Below are 17,670 nucleotides of genomic sequence, written 5' to 3' on the forward strand. Positions count from 1 at the left end.
CCAGTTCATAGCTTACAAATGCTACAATATGAAGCACCTCAGTTTTATCATTTCAGACGACTGGCAAACTAAAGTCTCTGGACTTGGGCCCTTTTTGAATTAAACATTAAACTGCCATATTGGATAACTAGTGCTGCCATCTAAGGGATAAAGCTAAACCTATGCAAGAGAGGCCCAAGTCCAGGAATTTTGCACTTAATGCACTTTAAATGTCAAGCATAGTCAACACATTACAATGGACTTGGGACGTTTTTGCACATAATCAGATAGCTTTTCCCTTGAAGACCATAGAACATATAATATCTCTATTTTGTAAAATTGTGGACTTGGGCCCCTTTTGAATTCACTAATTCAATTGCTTTCTTAATCTTGAATCCTGAGTTGTAAAATGCATTTTCAAATGAAGATTGAAACAATAGTTGCTGATTCATGTAACTTGGAAAAGAGACATTAAAGAATTTTCCACTTCCTTTTAGTACAAGATGCCGGAGTCATTGCTTAAAGCAGGGGAGAGTGTAGAAGTTCAAAAAAGAGAGAGCGAGAGAGAGAAAATCTTAAATTAAATTCTTCTGGGAGTGAGCAAATGTTTGTTCTGCTGCCTGAGTCCTTGACTGGTCTTGTAATTTTTAATGAGGCCAAAAAAGTGGATAATTTAGGCCAGTCTTCCCTCAGTTCTGGCAGAAACACGCTCCAAGTTGGCATCCATCTTCCACACAACTTAAAGGATTGCAAGATTTAAGTTTTCCTTAATTCCTTAAGTGGGCAAGACAAGCACAGTGCTTTTGATCCACTTGTCAAAGTTTCTTACTGCGAGTCTCTCCACCCTGAATAATCTTTCCACGTAGTTTGGACAGATAGCCTCTCTCTGTTTTCCGCTCCCAGACTGACCGATAAATGAGAAATCCTTTGATCCCAATTTGGAGGAATCCAATGATCAGAAATCCGAATACATGTGTTGGTCCACAGTGAGCAGAAATGTCCAGATTCTGATCTGCAGCAGCATCTTCCTGCAGCTGCTTGTTCTCTTCAAAGATCTGCAGAAGAACTTCTTCTTTTCTTCCTGCAGCTGCTTGTTTCAAAGCTGTCTGCTGACATTTGTGCTCCACAAAGTTCTGCTTGCAGCCATCAGCTCTTCTTTGTGTCTTTGCTCCAACAGACTCCTTTAAAGCGTCTGATGTTTGTGAGCAGACAGTGACAGAGTCATGCTGCAGCTGGATGCTGCTCTGACAGACACATCCTCCACAAACATCCTCACCTTTTCATCCACAAACATCATCACATCATCCATCAAAGCTCCCAGCAGCTTCTGACTCTTCATTCAGAGCTGAAGTCATGGATCAGGGATCAATGTCCAACATTTGCTGCTGACTCTTCCTCATCACTTCCTTCTTCTTCTCTTCTATCTGTTGGAGCTGAAAGTCTCTGCTTGAAGGGCTGCAGCAGAGAAGGACTGGAAGATCATCTCCTGAAAACTGGGATGAAGACTTTCCAGCATCATGCTGCTGTAATTCTCCCATGATTCAGTGCTGTTTGGAGAAGAGCTGAGCAGAAAGAGGAAGTGGACTTTTTCTGCTGTTGCTGCAGAAACATCAGTTGGTTTGGATGCAGCCACAGGCTGATGTTTGACTTTCACACATCTGGACTTCTTTCCTGAAGCAGCTGCATGTTGTCCTGAATGTTCCTGAATGTTCTTCTTCTCTGCTTCTGCTGGAGTCTTCTGATCTGCTGCTGTTGCTTCACATCTTTGGACTTTTTCTAAACTTTCTGATCTTCTTCAGCTCTGAACTCTTTAGAAGAAGTGAAGGATGAAAAACACGAACTTTGTCTTTAAACTCAACTCTTTGTTCTGGTTTCAGGTTAAGGAACTGCAGTTTGTCAAAGATCAGCTGTGCTGCTCTGGTCTCAGCTCTGAAGTCCAACCCGTCCCACCTGACAGAACTGGACCTGAGAAACAACAACCTTCAGTCTTCAGATGTTCAGCAGCTCCAGGATCTGGTGGAGAGTCCAAACTCCAAACTGCAGATTCTGAGGTCAGTAGAGGGTTGGAGTCAGTCCAGCTGCTTCCAGATGTTTGGTCCTAAAGTTAGTCTGCGAGCAAAGATGCAGAGTTTCCTGTGAAGCTGCAGCTTCTCAGTGAAGCTTTGAGGAGAATGATGACAGGCTTCAGGACAACAGTCAGCCAATCAGAGCAGCAGAAGCTCCAACAGGTGAAGATGACAGGAAGCTGCTGCTCTGAACAGGACTGAAGCTCCTGCTGCTCTTTCTGCTGCTGTGCTGCATCACTGACTGACAGACCAGGATCAGGAGACACTCCTTCATCTCTGCACTGAAAAAAAACGTTGGCTTTTAGTTCTTTCAACTTATTTTTCTGCGTCAGGTCAACTAAAAAGTGGATTCAACTAGAAATATTAGTGTTTGATCCCTCCAACAAAAACAAAAACAAAAAAATAGTACAGTCTTCTTCCAAGTTTAATTTAGTTCAACTTGTACAACATCCCAACAAAACACCACCGTCCTGTCAGCACAAGCTGACGCTGCTAGCGTCTTGTGCTGTTTACTTTCGGGTCATGTGCAGAAACTTTATTTAAAAAGAAGCGTATAATCTGCGTAACTGGACCTCAAAATTGTTCAAAATGCTTCTATTTTAAAAAAAAAAGAAGTTTTAATTCAGGTGATGATAAAGAAAATAAAACCAATAAATAAAAATACATTTTCTGGGAAACGTTTATGAGAGCTCTAGTGACGTCATCACACTGTTTCTCATTCAAATTTTCAGATTTGACAGAAAAATGCATCAGACTAAATAAACCTGATCACATTTGTTTATTGTATTTCTAAACTACAGTAATTGATAAAGAAATGTCTTTAGTGAACAAAGAAAGAAAAATTGAATAAAGAAAATGTAAAAGCAAAAAGACCCTAAAAAACTGTTTCTAAAGAGAATAATTATTAGTATCAATAAACAAACGGTAGTAAATAACAAAAGAAAAGAAATCATTTTGAAATTCTTATTACAGTGAAAAAACAATCGAGAAGTTTCCTCAATTTCAGTCAAAATAGATTAGCAAATGTATAACGTATATAACTGAGATGTAACATAATAAAAAAAAGTGTAAAATATACAGATCTTTGGAATGCAAACATTTTTCACTGACATTTTGCAAAGATTTAAAAGCTTCTTCTTGTTTCTGTGTCTTCTTCAAAGATTTGTTCAATAAAAACTGGTTGGAAAAGATTTGTTTTTTTTCTAAATCACCGATTATTTCACGTTGAGATCCCCACAGCCATCAGACATTCAACAATGTACGACAGTGACACACTAACCACCCACATTGTGTATTTTCCTTTGTGTTTGCTGTTGTTTCCACCATTTATCATTCCTACAAAGTTTGTTTGGTGAGTCTTTTAGTTTTGATTTAATCTATTTCTTTTGTTAAAGTTACAGACGCTCTTCTGTTCTTTTACACTGTTGCACTGAACTGAATGTCACTTTAAAAATAATTTTCCCATTGTGGGATAAATGAGATCTTATCTTATCTTAAAATAAACAAATAATCTTTGTTGATTTTCTGTCTTAATACTGTAACTGTAATACCGTAACTAGTTAAATATCACATTATATATAGTTTATATAAAAAGAACAATTATAACTGTTTTTATTTAAAGCCTTTTTGCTTTTTCTAGGTCTGAGAGTAATAATGTCCAACAGACTGAAAGATTTCTTCTTGTTTTTCTTCTTGCAGGTTGTTGTTGTTCACCTCGTGGCTCCTCCCATGAGGGGTCACTACAGCCAATCAGCTTTCACTGATCCATATCAGTGGTTTGGCATTTGCTCCAATAAAATTCTTAGTGTGAGGGTAAAGGCTGAAGATAAAGGAGGGATTTGTTAGTGAAAATTCAACTTTCTGTCTGGTTAGTCTTTCCAAGAAAACCAGGAAGTTTCTGACTTGATTATCAAATGTTCGTCAAGAACTGCTTCAGTGAGTCTGGAGAATAAAGTTGATCTGTTGAGATTTTCTGCTGCTCTTCTTTGGACATTAAAACAAACGTTTTTTTCATTTTCTATTTTGTTTAGTCCCTTTCGGGGTCACAGGCTGCTGGAGCCTATCCCGGCTATGGGCGAAGGCAGGGGATGCCCTGGACAGGTTGCCAGTCTGTCGCAGGGTAGAATGTCCACAATCACACACCTATTCACTCCCACACACCCATGCACTCTCACACCTATGGACAATTTAGAGTTGCCAATTAATAAAGCATGTTTTTGGACAGTGGGAGGAAGCCGGAGAGAACCCACACATGCACGGGGAGAACATGCAAAGAAAGGCCCTCCATTGAACCGGGGGCCTTCTTGCTGTGAGGCAAGAGCGTTAACCAATGCGCCACCGTGCAGCCCAACAAACATTTCATTTTCATTATAAAACATTTTTAAAAAACTAGTTAAACTGTAGTTTAGAATCAAAGCAGAGGAATAAAGGTTTTTACATTTTCAGTTAACAACAATCTTTACATGTTCTTTATGTTCAAAGTCACGACAGCTCTTTCTTTTTTATGTACCTGGTATATTTTTTATCTTTAAACTATGTTTAACACTATGGAGTGATATTTCTGCCACCACGTTGCACACAAAACTTTCTAAGTTGCAGGTGAAAATATTAAATATTTGCTCTTCAATAATTTATTATTCTGCTTTGATATGTTTTTTTTGCTTTCAAACTATTTTTTTTTTCGAAAACGTTTTTTTTTTTGCTTTTGAAAAAGTTTTTTGCGTTTGCAAAACACATGTTTTTGCATGCGTTGCGTCAAATCTCGCTTTTGTCCTCTCTTTGATTTTGCTGACTACTTTGAGTGCGACTTAGCGTGATATGACTGCCACTGGCATCGCCAAAAAGAAATTCGCATGCTTTCGTACAGTTGTCATCTCACTTTTTTCCTATCTTTGCTGAGTTAAGTTTCGGTTTGACGTGAGCAAGACGCCATCGAACAGCCTGCAGATTCTGTTCTCTTCAGGCTATTTACATACGCTATTTATAAAATATTTATTTTAGCATGAATATGCTGACAGATATTCATTACCAGTTCATATGAATGTAGAGATGTATTCACTTTTCAAAAGAGTATAGATTTTTATAGAATGGTGTTTCACAGAGGTTGCACTTTGTTGACGGTCCCTTGGCAGCCGGCTCGCTGCATGTCTGCATTTACACCCCGAAGAGAACAATTTTGATCAAAAGGCAAAAAAAAGTTTTTTTTTCTTTTGAAATGCATTTGTGGTTCACTCTCTGGGTTAATACAAAAGGATTTAAATACTTGCTGTCACATTTGAACCTTTATCAGAAGAGTTTATTGAGGCCGGAAGTCCGGATCTGTGAATATCTTTCTAAATTTACCGAACTGTTTAAAAGCTCTATCTCAAAGAATCCATAAAATGTTTGCTTGGGATACAACTCGACAAGCATCTCCGCATCAACCAGAGAGAGAGCGTGTGTGTGGCACCTTCTGACCAGGACATGCCGGACACCGCGTCTTTCAGCAAACGGTGGCGATTCTCTCTCGTGGCGGGCGCCAGCGGAAAAGCGGAGGATCCAGGCGGCTGGGCCAGTGCCGCAGCTCCACGAAGCGAGCCAGTCAGGGTCCAGCAAAGTGCGCTCTGAAGCAGCAGACGCGGTTGCACCCGTAGAGCTGGAAATGGGAGTGGTCGCCCGGCTGAGACCAGAAGCAGAGCTGGATGCCACGGTAGGATTTCCACCCGATGACTGTCCCGGTGAGCCCACTCGGGTTGCTGACGCCGCGGTGAGGTCTTCAGCCAGCGGGGCAAAGCGGTTGGTCAGCGCCAAGTTCCCCGAGCTGGCACTGTTGGATTTGAATCCACAGATCCTCCAGCTGCGACGTCTCACATTAGCCCACGACTGCTTGGGTATAGAGCAGAGGGCTTGGAGCCCTGGGCCCGGCATTGGCCTGGTCTTCATGGAGGTCCTGTGGACTCCTGGCCTCCACTGCAGAGCTGGTGTTGGTGGTGCTCGGAGCCCCGTCCGTCCGCTCCCACCGGTTGTTTTTACGGCCACATATTTGAATGATGTTACTGTCCGTTGCTGTGGAATGGGCTTTAGCTGGAAATTCTCCATACTATGGAAGGGTTTGAGACAGGGAGCGGTTGGTGTTGATGGAAAGCTGCAGTTGTTGGATGTACTTAGACTGGGAAGAAGATACTGAGAGAATTTTCTCTATCAGAACAGATTTTTCTCTGAGCTCCAGTCTAAGTTTCTCAACAGTTTCCTTGAGTTGGCAATGTCCTGGGTCACAGTCGTCGGGAGTGCATGAAACTCCATCCGGACGAGCAGCAGCCATCTTGGTATCAAGTGTCTTGTGTCAAACAAGACAGTTTAAACAAACTGTTTCCAAACTCTCACTGACCACATCTCTTTATCAAACATTCACATTTTAAATGGATTCGCATTGCTCCCAAAGCTTGCAGTCAGGCAGCGAAGTGACGAACGTCATCATTTTCAGCCCCGCCCCTAAACAAAGGAAGGATAGATACGCGCTGCGAGAAAATGCCTCCTCCACTACTCGGCACACGCCTCCAAGCCTTGATCGATAACTTCACTAGTCAGTCTCAGTGAATCTTCTTCCCTCTGACCATTAAAACAAATAATTGTTGCTGAACTGATACTTTATAAAGACCAATATGGAAACTTTTCATCATGGTGTCCTCTGATCTCATCTCCAAAGAAAAACTCAAGAGGAACTGTTGAACTGGACCACACTGCTGCACTCAGACTGATGAAAAAAAACACAGAGAAGCAGTTTGTTTGCTTCAGTCTTCTTCAGAGCTTCTGATGGAGCTCTGTGATCTCACCACAGTCCTGAAATCAGCAGTCAGAACTGGACCTGAGGAGTCCAGCTTTGGAACCTGCAGAGAACCAACAAACAGCAGAAACACACACTGTGGGAAAGACTCCACACTTCTGACTGATGTTCAGGTCTACTTTATTCTTCACTGTAAAGATTGGGACAGAACATCAAAAACCAGTCTGGTTCTTTATCAGACTCCTTATTACAACATTTTTACACATTTCTTTTCTTCACAAAAAGGCTATTTGCTCACATGACTCAACAAAGTATGCACTGCAGTCACTTTTTGTTTAAAACAATAAAATTAAATGTTCACTGATCTCATAAAAGTCTTAGAATTAGAGGTTTTATACAAATATTTCTACAGTTGTCATGGTAACACACAGACTTAAACAACTTACACACTATCTCAGCGTAAACTACAACCACAACGGTCAACTAAGCAACTATAAACCAAATAATCATGGCACAAAGAAATATTCTAATAAAAATCAGCAAAAACTGAACATTGCTTTATGATTGTTGTTTAGCTATATTTCTTTAAAAATCAAATCAACAATGCCAATACAATAAATAAAAAACGGTAACTTTGAACAGTAAAAGCCATTCAAAACATGAAGATTTAACTTTTATGCTACACACACAGCAAGCAATTGTGGCACGTTCAAGAACACGCTAAACGATTATTCTTGGACCCACTTTTAGCACATGGAGTTCACACTTTACTATTGGTATCCGATCCTTGCGCATGTACCTGCAGTTGGAAGAGGCTTGGTGAGAAATGTAAAAAAAAAACAAATCTTGTTCCAGACTTTTTATTTTGCAGCTCTATTTCAAAATAGTACATGGTGTCTTTGTAGTCTCTTGAAATTACACTTTCAATGAAAAGTGTATGTAAAAGCCTGTACATCCATGTGTCACTACGTAGATTTTTAAGCCCGTTTTCAGGCTCTACGTACAAACCAGACACAATGACCAGTTACTAAGGCCAGTGTATACATAGAATTTAGATTCAAAACATTTCTCTATTTACAAGTACGTGTAAAACTAAAGCCGCAAGCGGCCATGTACAGCCTGCAGACGCAACCCGCCTTCCACAGCCAAATCAACTCACCACCGTGGCCCTCACCGCCAACCTTCGAGGTCGATGATGTGATTATAGACTTACGCTAGGGACATGTGAGTCGATCAGTCAGAGGGATACCTTACACTTTTATTCCTAAAAATAGGCAACAGCATTTAAAAAATGATCTTGAACATCTCAATTGGACAAATGTAGTTGAAAACAATAACATCGAAGAAAGCTCTAATCTCCTTATACGAATGATCAATGACACACTGGCTCATTTCTCAAAGAAAGGAGTAACCAAACAATTTAAAGAAAACCTACCATGGATTAATAATGATATTAGAAAATTAATGAGAGAGAGAGACAGTGCATTGATAAAATCCCTAAAAACCAAAACTACAAGTGACCGTCAGATATTTACATCTCTTAGAAACAAGGTTATTTACCACATGCGTAAAGCAAGGGCAAACTTTTTCATTAATTCAATTATTGAAGCACATGGAAATGGAAAGATTGTATGGAAGCACCTAAATAAGCTATTAGGACGAAAAAAAGAGCATAACACCAGAGAGCTCCAGCTTAAGATAAATGGTGCATTAACGGACAATTTGGATATTATTGTCAACAGTTTTAATAACTTTTTTATTAGTTCAATTGAAGATTTAAAGCGGCAACTAAAATGTCCAGATATCCCATGGAAATCTGTAGACAATAGTAAGCCAATATTTCATATTAAGGAAATATCTGCTCCTGATGTTCTAAAAATAATCTCATCCCTCAAAAGCTCCAAAGCTAGAGATGCATATGGTTTCTCTAGTCATTTTATTAAACAACATAAAGATGTTCTCGCACACCCAATTGTACATCTGATTAATCTGTCCATTAACCACAGCATAGTGCCAACAACATGGAAAATTGCTAGGGTTATACCTGTTTTTAAGTCTGGGGACAAAACAAAACCTGAGAACTACCGTCCAATAAGCATTCTACCAATTATTTCAAAAATCTTAGAAAAATGGGTCACAACACAACTAACTCTACATCTCAACAACAGTCAAACCTCTCTCCATCCAATGCAGTTTGGCTTCAGAAAATATCACTCCACTGATACAGCCAGTTGTTATTTCCTTGAAAATGTGAAACAGCTGCTTGACAAGGGAGGCTTTGTGGGTGCTGTATTCCTTGATCTGAAACGTGCTTTTGATACTATTAATCATGATGTTCTCCTTGCAAAGTTATCATATTTTAATTTCTCGAACAGTGCCCTCTGCTGGATGAAATCATATCTCCATGACAGAAAACAAGCTGTACAAATTGAAAATTCACAGTCATCGTTTCTTAGTTGTTCAGATGGAGTTCCTCAAGGCTCAGTATTGGAGCCACTTTTATTCAGCTTGTATGTGAACAACCTGCCAGATGTCTGCAAAAAAACAAAAATACAATTATATGCAGACGATACAGTTCTATATGCTCATTCCAAAACAAAAGCTGAAGCAGCTGCAGTTCTGTCTGGAGCCATGGTTCCAATCTTTCAGTGGCTCCAAAGGTCATGCTTACATCTCAATACTAAAAAGACTGTATGTATGTTTTTTTCACGTCAGCCAACGAGGGAAGAACAACCATCTGTAGTGGTCAATGGGGAGCGATTGGAAGTTGTAGAACAATTTAAGTATCTTGGCGTAATCTTTGATTCAAACTTAACTTTTAAAGATCATGTAAAGAAAATATCCTATATTGTTAAATTCAATCTGTCAAATTTTAAACAAATAAGGTCTTCTCTAACTACTGAGGCTGCAAAGGTTTACATGCATTCATTGATTTTTAGTCATATAACTTATTGTCTTACTACATGGTCCCAGACAAACGAAAGCACTTTGAAACCCCTGAAGTCTCTGTTTAAGAGAACCCTGAAGGTTTTAGACAAAAAGCCTCTGCGTTATCATTACTGTGACATTCTAACCAAGTATGGCATGATGGACTTTGAAAGTTATAAAATGTACATGGATGCCTGTCTCATTTTTAAAGTTTTTAATGGGCTGGCCCCTCCCCCCTTGTTAGATTTTATAAGTAAAAAAACAAATGTTGGAATAGGCACCAGGGCTTTAACTCGACGGGACTGTAATGTTCAAAGGCGCAGGACTAAATTCAGCCAAACTGTGTCGTCAATCAGAGGCTCAGAGTTATGGAATACGCAGCCACAGCACATTAGGAACTGGGAAAACTACCCTACCTTCCAAACAGCTCTTAAACAATGGCTATGAACCTTTTTGAGGTTCGATCCTCGTAGAAGTTACAATATGGTCCTTGCAGTCTGTGACTGCTGCTGGCCATAATAATTAATTTCATGAACTTTGAGTTGTTTCCAACATACAATAAAAAATAAAACAAAATCTCAATCTGTGTAAGTTCTGTTTTAAATTCCCATTTTTTATTGATCAAAGAAAAGTGTTACTTTTTCATCATATTCCCCTCTTTTTATGTCAAGCCCTAATGTCTTTTGCTGCTGGGTTTCCTTGTCTTACCTAAGTAAAGACCTTAAATAAAATCCTTTACACGGAAAAGGTTTTATCTCCTGTGTGAGTTTTCATGTGTTTTTTGAAATTAGATACATCACTGAAACTTTTGTCACATTTGTTACAAGAGAAAGGCTTTTCTCCTGTATGGATTCTCATGTGTGTTTTAAGACTAGATCTGTGACTAAAACTTGCATCACATTCCTTACAAGTAAAAGGCTTCTCTCCTGTGTGAGTTCTCATGTGTCTTTTTAAAGCATATTTATGACTAAAACTTCTATCACATTCTTTACAAGAAAAAGGCTTTTCTCCTGTATGAATTCTCATGTGAATTTTGAGACTAGATACATTAGTAAAACCTCTATCACATTCTTTACAAGAAAAAGGCTTTTCTCCTGTATGAGTTCTCATGTGAATATTGAGATTAGATACATGAGAAAAACTTCTATCACATGCATTACAAGAAAAAGGTTTTTCTCCAGTATGAGTTCTCATGTGTGCTTTAAGAGTATTATTCTGACTAAAGCTTTTGTCACATCTTTGACAAGAAAAAGGCTTATCTTCTGTGTGAGTTCTCATGTGTCTTTTGAGACTATGCATCTGACTAAAGCTTTTGTCACATTCTTTACAAGAAAAAGGCTTATCTCCTGTGTGAGTTCTCATGTGTGAATTGAGATGGGCTATTTGTCTAAAACTTTGATCACATTCTTTACAAGAAAAAGGCTTTTCTCCTGTATGGGTTCGCATATGTGATTTGAGATAGGTTATATTACTAAAACTTTTAGTGCATTCTTTACAAGCAAAATGCTTCCCTTTTTTATGGATTCTCTTATGAAGTCTAAATCGAGACAAGTAACCAAAACTTGGGATCGTCTGATCTCTGTTCTCTGGGTCTGTCTCTTCATCTGTAGTTGTTGTCGATTCTTCATGTTGGTTTCCTTCTTCATCCTGACTATCAGTTTCATTAAAGCTCTGCTGATCGTTTAAATCTGCTTCACTGCTCTCATTTTCCTCATAAGTAGGAGTCTCCATCAAGGTATCAGTCTCCTGCTTTAAATCAAGCTGCTGTTTCTCCTGACTGATGCAGAGCTCTTCGTTGGCCTCTTTAATCTGTGAGGGTTCTGGTTCCCCCCATTTCTCTTCATTTTGTATAGATTCTGGTTCCTCCTGTTCCTCTTTGATCTGTGGAGGTTCTGGTTCCTCTTGATCCTCTATGAACTGTGGAAGTTCTATTTCCTCCTGTTGCTCTTTGATCTGTGGAGGTTCTGGTTCCTCCTGTTCCTCTTTGATCTGTGGAGGTTCTGGTTCCTCTTGTTCCGCTATGAACTGTGGAAGTTCTATTTCTTCCTGTTCCTCTTTGATCTGTGGAGGTTCTGGTTCCTCCTGTTGCACTCTGAAATGTCTCTGTTGGTTGTAAAAATCGTCTTCAGTCACATAATGCTGGGGGAGATCTGCAGGGACACAAACACAGAAAGGAGCCCTCCTATACTTTAAAAGGACTTTATGTCTTGTCAAACAGTAATAAATATAAAAACAGCACAGTGTGAAGATCCACAGAATAAAATGTTCATTGAAAAAAATGTAAGTACTTAGAGGCCAATAAAAGTTAAGACATCAAGAAGTGATTTTTGTCTTTTAGTCCTCGGTGAGTCAAACACCCAATCGAAGAAACTCCAAACCTCTTGACCCCGTAAATATACTAACGACAAAGACACTCACGTTTTTGTATTAAAGTAGAAGCTAAATTAGGTTGATATAGTTCATTTGAATATAGCACATAAAACAGACATCATATTTAAATTTTAATGCAAATTTGCAACAGCACAGTTCTACGTGGAAAAAATCCTTATACCATTTCCCGTATGAAGACACTTTCAATCATGCAACACTTATTTCCAGTATTTTCCTATTAATGACTGAAAAAACTTATACCCAAAGCAACAACAAACATAAACACAAAACTCTGTCATTTCCCTTTCAGTCGATTTGTGAAATGTAAAAAAGAAGTTGCTGTTGTTGTGTAGGCAAAGATGAATGCTGCACTTTCAAAATGGAAACTCAGCACGAGGCAATATTTGTAAACATCAACCGGATAGTGTTCTGTCTCTGATCTTTCTTAAAAAGAAACTAATGCTTCCAAAAATGTTCCTATACTGAAAGTAAATCAACCTGTAGTGAAGACATATAGATTCAGGGATCTAGAAAGCGACAAATTTTATCCCAGGTGCTACTGAATTTTCAACGGTGGACCTAAAAAATGTCCATAGTTGCCCAGATGTTCTGTGGAAAGAAAATAAAAACTATCTCTGAAACTCTAAAAGTCTTATTCCTGTATGTGTGTGCAGTGTAACACACCTAAATAAGAAGGATTGGTTTTGTTTTTAAAAACATACACTGCCCAAAAATATAAACGCAACACTTATGTTATAGCTCCCATTTTTTATGGTATGAACTCAAAGATGTGAAACATTTTCCACATGCACAAAATAACCAGTTCTCTGAAATATTGTTCACAAATCTGTCTAAATCTGTGATAGTGAGCACTTCTCCTTTGCAAAGACAATCCATCCCACCTCACAGGTGTGCCATATCAAGATGCTGATTAGACAGCATGCTTATTGCACAGGTGTGCCTTAGACTGGCCACAAGAAAAGGCCACTCGGAAATCTTCAGTTTTGTTTTATTGAGGGGGTCAGGGGACTCAGACAACCAGTCGGAATCTGGTGTGACCACCATTTGCCTCATTAATTGCGACACATCTCCTTCGTATAGAGTTGATCAGGTTGTCTATTGTGGCCTGTGGAATGTTGGTCCACTTTTCTTTAATGGCTGTGCGAAGTTGCTGGATATTGGCAGGAACTGGAACACACTGTCGTATACGCCGATCCAGAGGATCCCAAACATGTTCAATGGGTGACATGTCTGGTGAGTATGCTAAGCATGCAAGAACTGCGATGTTTTCAGCTTCCAAGAATTGTGTACAGATCCTTGCAACATGGGGCCGTGCATTATCAAGCTGCAACATGAGGTGATGTTGTTGGATGTACGGCACAACAATGGGCCCCAGGATCTCGTCACGGTATCTCTGTGCATTCAAAATGCCATCAATGAAATGCACCTGTGTTCTTCGCCCATAACAGATGCCTGCCCATACCATAACCCCACCACCACCATGGGCTACTCGATCCACAACATTGACATCAGAAAACCGCTCACGCACACGATGCCACAAACGCCGTCTGCCATCTGCCCTGAAGAGTGTAAACCAGGATTCGTCCGTGAAGAGAACACCTCTCCAACGTGCCAGACGCCATCGCATGTCAGCATTTGCCCACTCAAGTCGGTTACGACGACGAACTGGAGTGAGGTTGAGACCTCGATTAGGACGACGAGCATGCAGATGAGCTTCCCTGAGACGGTTTCTGACAGTTTGTGCAGAAATTCTGTGGTTATGCAAACCGATTGTTTCAGCAGCTGTCCGAGTGGCTGGTCTCAGACGATCTTGAAGGTGGACATGCTGGATGTGAAGGTCTTGGACTGGTGTAACCCAATCAACCCAACATAATGATTTCCAGCCTTGTGCTCGTCAACATTCTCCCATGAGTTAACAAGACAATTACTGAAATAATCTCAGCCGGTCCATTAATGACAGCAATAAAATGCAGAGGAAAGATTTTTTCGGTATTAAATTAATTTTCATGGCAAAAGAAGGACTATGTAGTTAATCTGATTACTTTTCATAACATTCTGGAGTATATGGAGTTTGTTTGGAGCTGTCTGTCATCTCCAATTATCACTGCACAGTCTAAAAGGCTAGGCTGGTCTCCTTTGCGTCTTCCCTGGTGAACTTGATGTTTTTGCCAACTACGTTGATATGATCTGTGATCAAAATCAAGATCAAAATCCAAGAAGGGGAGGCATTCACAGATCAGATCAGCTCCAAGTTGAAGTGTACAGGAAGCTTACACACACTGATCAGTTCCTGTTATTTGATTTAAACCACCCTTTACGGCACAAACTAGGCGTTATCAGGACTTTACAACACAGAGTGCAGGAGGTGCCCCACTAGCTCTGACGGAAAGAAGAAAGAAGAGCAACATATCCGTCAAGCCCTCCGAACCTGTGGATATCCCAACTGGGCATTCACCAAATCCCAACATGTAAGAAAACAAGACAAGAAGGAACAAGAGCTTAAAGGGAACAGTATTTCCACTCCCTATATCTCAGGCCTGTTTGAAAAACTAAAAAGGATTTTCAGACAACATAACATCCCAGTTCATCTCAAACCTGTAAATACTCTCTGACAAAAACTGGTTCATTCTAAGGACAAAATTCCTAGCTACAAACAGAGCAATGTTGTTTACCCTATCCACTGCAAAGAGAACTGCAATGACCAATACATAGGAGAAACCAAACAACCTCTACACAAGCAGCTGTACCAACATCGCAGAGCCAACTCAAGTGGACCTGAGCCTATAGTACACCTCAACCTGAAGGCCACAAACCACTTGTTCGAGGATAGTGAAGTCTGAATTTTAGCCACTCCGACTACAACCAAGGCTTGCACAGTACGGCTGTTGGGAAAGCTTCACAAGAACAATGAGTTGGCTCGGATGAAGATCAAGCCAAGTAAGTCCAGAAGTATCTCCCTCGTCAAGGGGAAGCTGTCAGACCACCGCTTCCACGTTGGCAAGGAACATATCCCAACGGTTTCGGAAAAACCTGTGAAGAGTTTAGGCCGCTGGTATGATGCTTCCCTGACAAAGAGCAAGTACAAAAGCTCAGAAAGGACATATCCGGCGGCCTAGAGAACATCAACAGAACCCTGCTCCCTGGCAAACTGAAGCTTTGGTGCATGCAGTATGGTTAAGTCCCACGTCTTCTCCAGCCATTAACCCTGTCTGAAGTGCCACTGTCAAAAGTGGAAAAGTTGGAGAGGCTGATCACTGCCTATGCCAGAAAGTGGCTTGGCCTTCCCAGGTGCCTCAGTACCATTGGACTCTATCGCAGGGGAATGTTAGAAGTACCTACATCCAGTTTGGTAGAGGAGTACAAATGTGCCAAGGTCAGGTTAGAGATGACACTCCAAGATACCTGTGACTCACTGGTTGCCCAAGCAGGAGGAGCAGTGGTCTTGGTCTCTCATCTAGCGCACCTTCCTGGAGGAAGGCAAACCCAGCTGAGAGGCGTAGACTGGTGGTCCAAGAGAAACGCCAGGAAGAGGAACCAGCAAGGTGTGCTCAAGCCGTGGCCCAGGCAAAGCAAGGTCAGTGGATGGGATGGGAAGGAGAGAAGAGGAAGTTCTCCTGGAAAGACCTGTGGGAGATGAAGGCGACCAGGGCAAGCTTTATAATTAGGGCTACGTATGATATGAGAGAAAATCATAGAGTGCATGTACGTTTTTGCTGTCTGTGTGGAGATCTGATGGCGAATGTGTCTAAAAGTACTGAGGTTTAATTTGATTCTATTGCAGACCCTTTTGATGTGTGATTTGAAAGACAGCTTTGAGTCCATTATGACACCAAGATATTTGTATTCTGACACAATCTGTAGCCTTTCTCCTGAAACAAAAACATCTGGTTCAGCAGTGAGATTATTATTGGACTTGGTGAAAAACATTGCAACTGTTCTAGAAGTGTTTAACTGCAAACAAGAGTACTTCAACCAAGCTGTGATATTAACCATGGCATTGGTGAGCTTCTCAGCCACCTGAGAGGAATTACTGCCATGAACATAGACTACAGTGCCATCAGCATACATCTGCACAGAAACATCAGGACAACTAGATGGAAGGTCATTAATGTACAGGGAAAATAGCAAAGGTCCCAAAATTGATCCTTGGGGAATACCAGTTGGCAGACTGAGAGCTGCAGATTTAAATGACTGGGCTTTGACAAGTTGGGAGCGGTCAGTGAGGTAAGAGTCAATCCATTGCAGTGCATCAGAAGAAAAGTTAAAATAGCATAATTTTTACAGATTTTGTGATTAACAGTATCAAAAGCCTTCTTAAGATCCAGGAAAACAGCACCAACAACCCCCCGTCGGTCCAGCAAAATCCTGATATTTTCAGTGAAAAAGCAGGTAGCGGTCTCCGTGGAGTAATTGGCTCTAAAGTCAAACTGCATAGGATGTAGGGTTGTGCCGATGGACGATATCATCGTCCATCGTGATGGGTGACTGACATCCCGATGGAGAGACCACCATCGTGATGCCACGCCCCCGCCACGTTGCGCGTCGACACCATAAGCCGCGGTTACATGTACAAAATATCTTGATGGGATCAATGGTCGGATTAGAATCCAACCCTGTAGATGGGCCCAGAAAAATGTTTTCAGAATATAAAAACGTTCACTAAGGTCACACTTTCGGTCGGAATAAATCATTCGCACATGCGCAGTATTCGCACATGCGCAGTTTGAAAACCGGAAGGGGATACAACTTCCGCCGAGCGGCTTTTTTTCCAAACTTTATTAAATGTAGCAATTCAATACAAAACGATAACAGCACCGAGCGGCTATATATATTGACATGTCAGCTCGGTAAAATACGAGACGATCTTCTAAACGTGCTTTTAATAATGTTACGGTTATTATCAAACACCTGTTCGCTCATCATTTGAATTTTAATCCGTGTGGTCAGTGCTTTTTCTGAACGAAGCCAGGATTAGCAGTATGCTAACACGGGCTAACAACATAAGCTTTGGGTGGCGTTGCACGTAAACGTGTAAGAATAACATCAGCCTTTATTTAGTCGGGACACAACTGGAAACACAAATCCACGTGATTGTTTGAATGTTTTCTAAGGACTGAGCGACATTTCTGCTTTGAAGCTCAAACCGCTGTGTGTGCTGACGGTCCGAGCTGTGCTCAGACACACACTTTTAGACCCGGTTCTGAGTTCGGTTGCTTGTACCCCTAGAGCTGCGGGACGGATCGCAGTCTTAAATCTCCCACACATACCGCTCATGTACCGTACCCCCCCCCCCCCTCCCATCAAACACAAAGCTGTAAGTCCGCGCTCCGCCGGTCCACTTCACTAATTAAGTGCGGGAGCGACTACACTTCTTTTCTATCTTGCTTGTTACTTTTTCTGTTAAAGTCACTACCCTAATTTAAACTGGATCATCGCGGATTAACCATTAGTTGGGAGATAAAATGAAAAAAGCAAAATAACGAATAGCAGTTATACAAGAACGAAAAATGTAATATAAAATGTAATGTAATATAAACCTACCAT

The 17,670-nt window shown here is 40.6% G+C and overlaps 2 protein-coding genes across 4 annotated transcripts in view; both read right to left on the reverse strand.

Annotated features, from left to right (window-relative positions):
• Positions 1–17,670, reverse strand: part of LOC110014374 (gastrula zinc finger protein XlCGF57.1) — a 526,943-nt gene that overhangs the window by 59,196 nt on the left and 450,077 nt on the right. The gene's annotated exons all lie outside the window — the stretch shown is intronic.
• The window catches only part of LOC110016616 (gastrula zinc finger protein XlCGF8.2DB-like), a 35,358-nt gene that overhangs the window by 13,224 nt on the left and 4,464 nt on the right, over positions 1–17,670 (reverse strand). The window contains exons 1-2 of one of the 3 annotated variants that reach the window (XM_023962853.1): positions 15,529–16,537; positions 6,971–11,885 (exon numbers count right to left, since the gene is read on the reverse strand). The exons of 1 other annotated variant lie outside the window; for it this stretch is intronic. In XM_023962853.1, the coding sequence (XP_023818621.1) occupies positions 10,471–11,466 (996 nt within the window). In that variant the 5' untranslated portion in view covers positions 11,467–11,885; positions 15,529–16,537 and the 3' untranslated portion in view covers positions 6,971–10,470. Of the gene's footprint in view, positions 1–6,970; positions 11,886–15,528; positions 16,538–17,670 lie in introns of those variants that run through there. One more of the 3 variants, XM_023962851.1, reaches the window with a different exon arrangement.

The sequence above is a fragment of the Oryzias latipes genome, chromosome 2 (genome assembly GCF_002234675.1).
Source record: "Oryzias latipes chromosome 2, ASM223467v1".
In the NCBI taxonomy this organism is placed as follows: Eukaryota; Metazoa; Chordata; class Actinopteri; order Beloniformes; family Adrianichthyidae; genus Oryzias; species Oryzias latipes.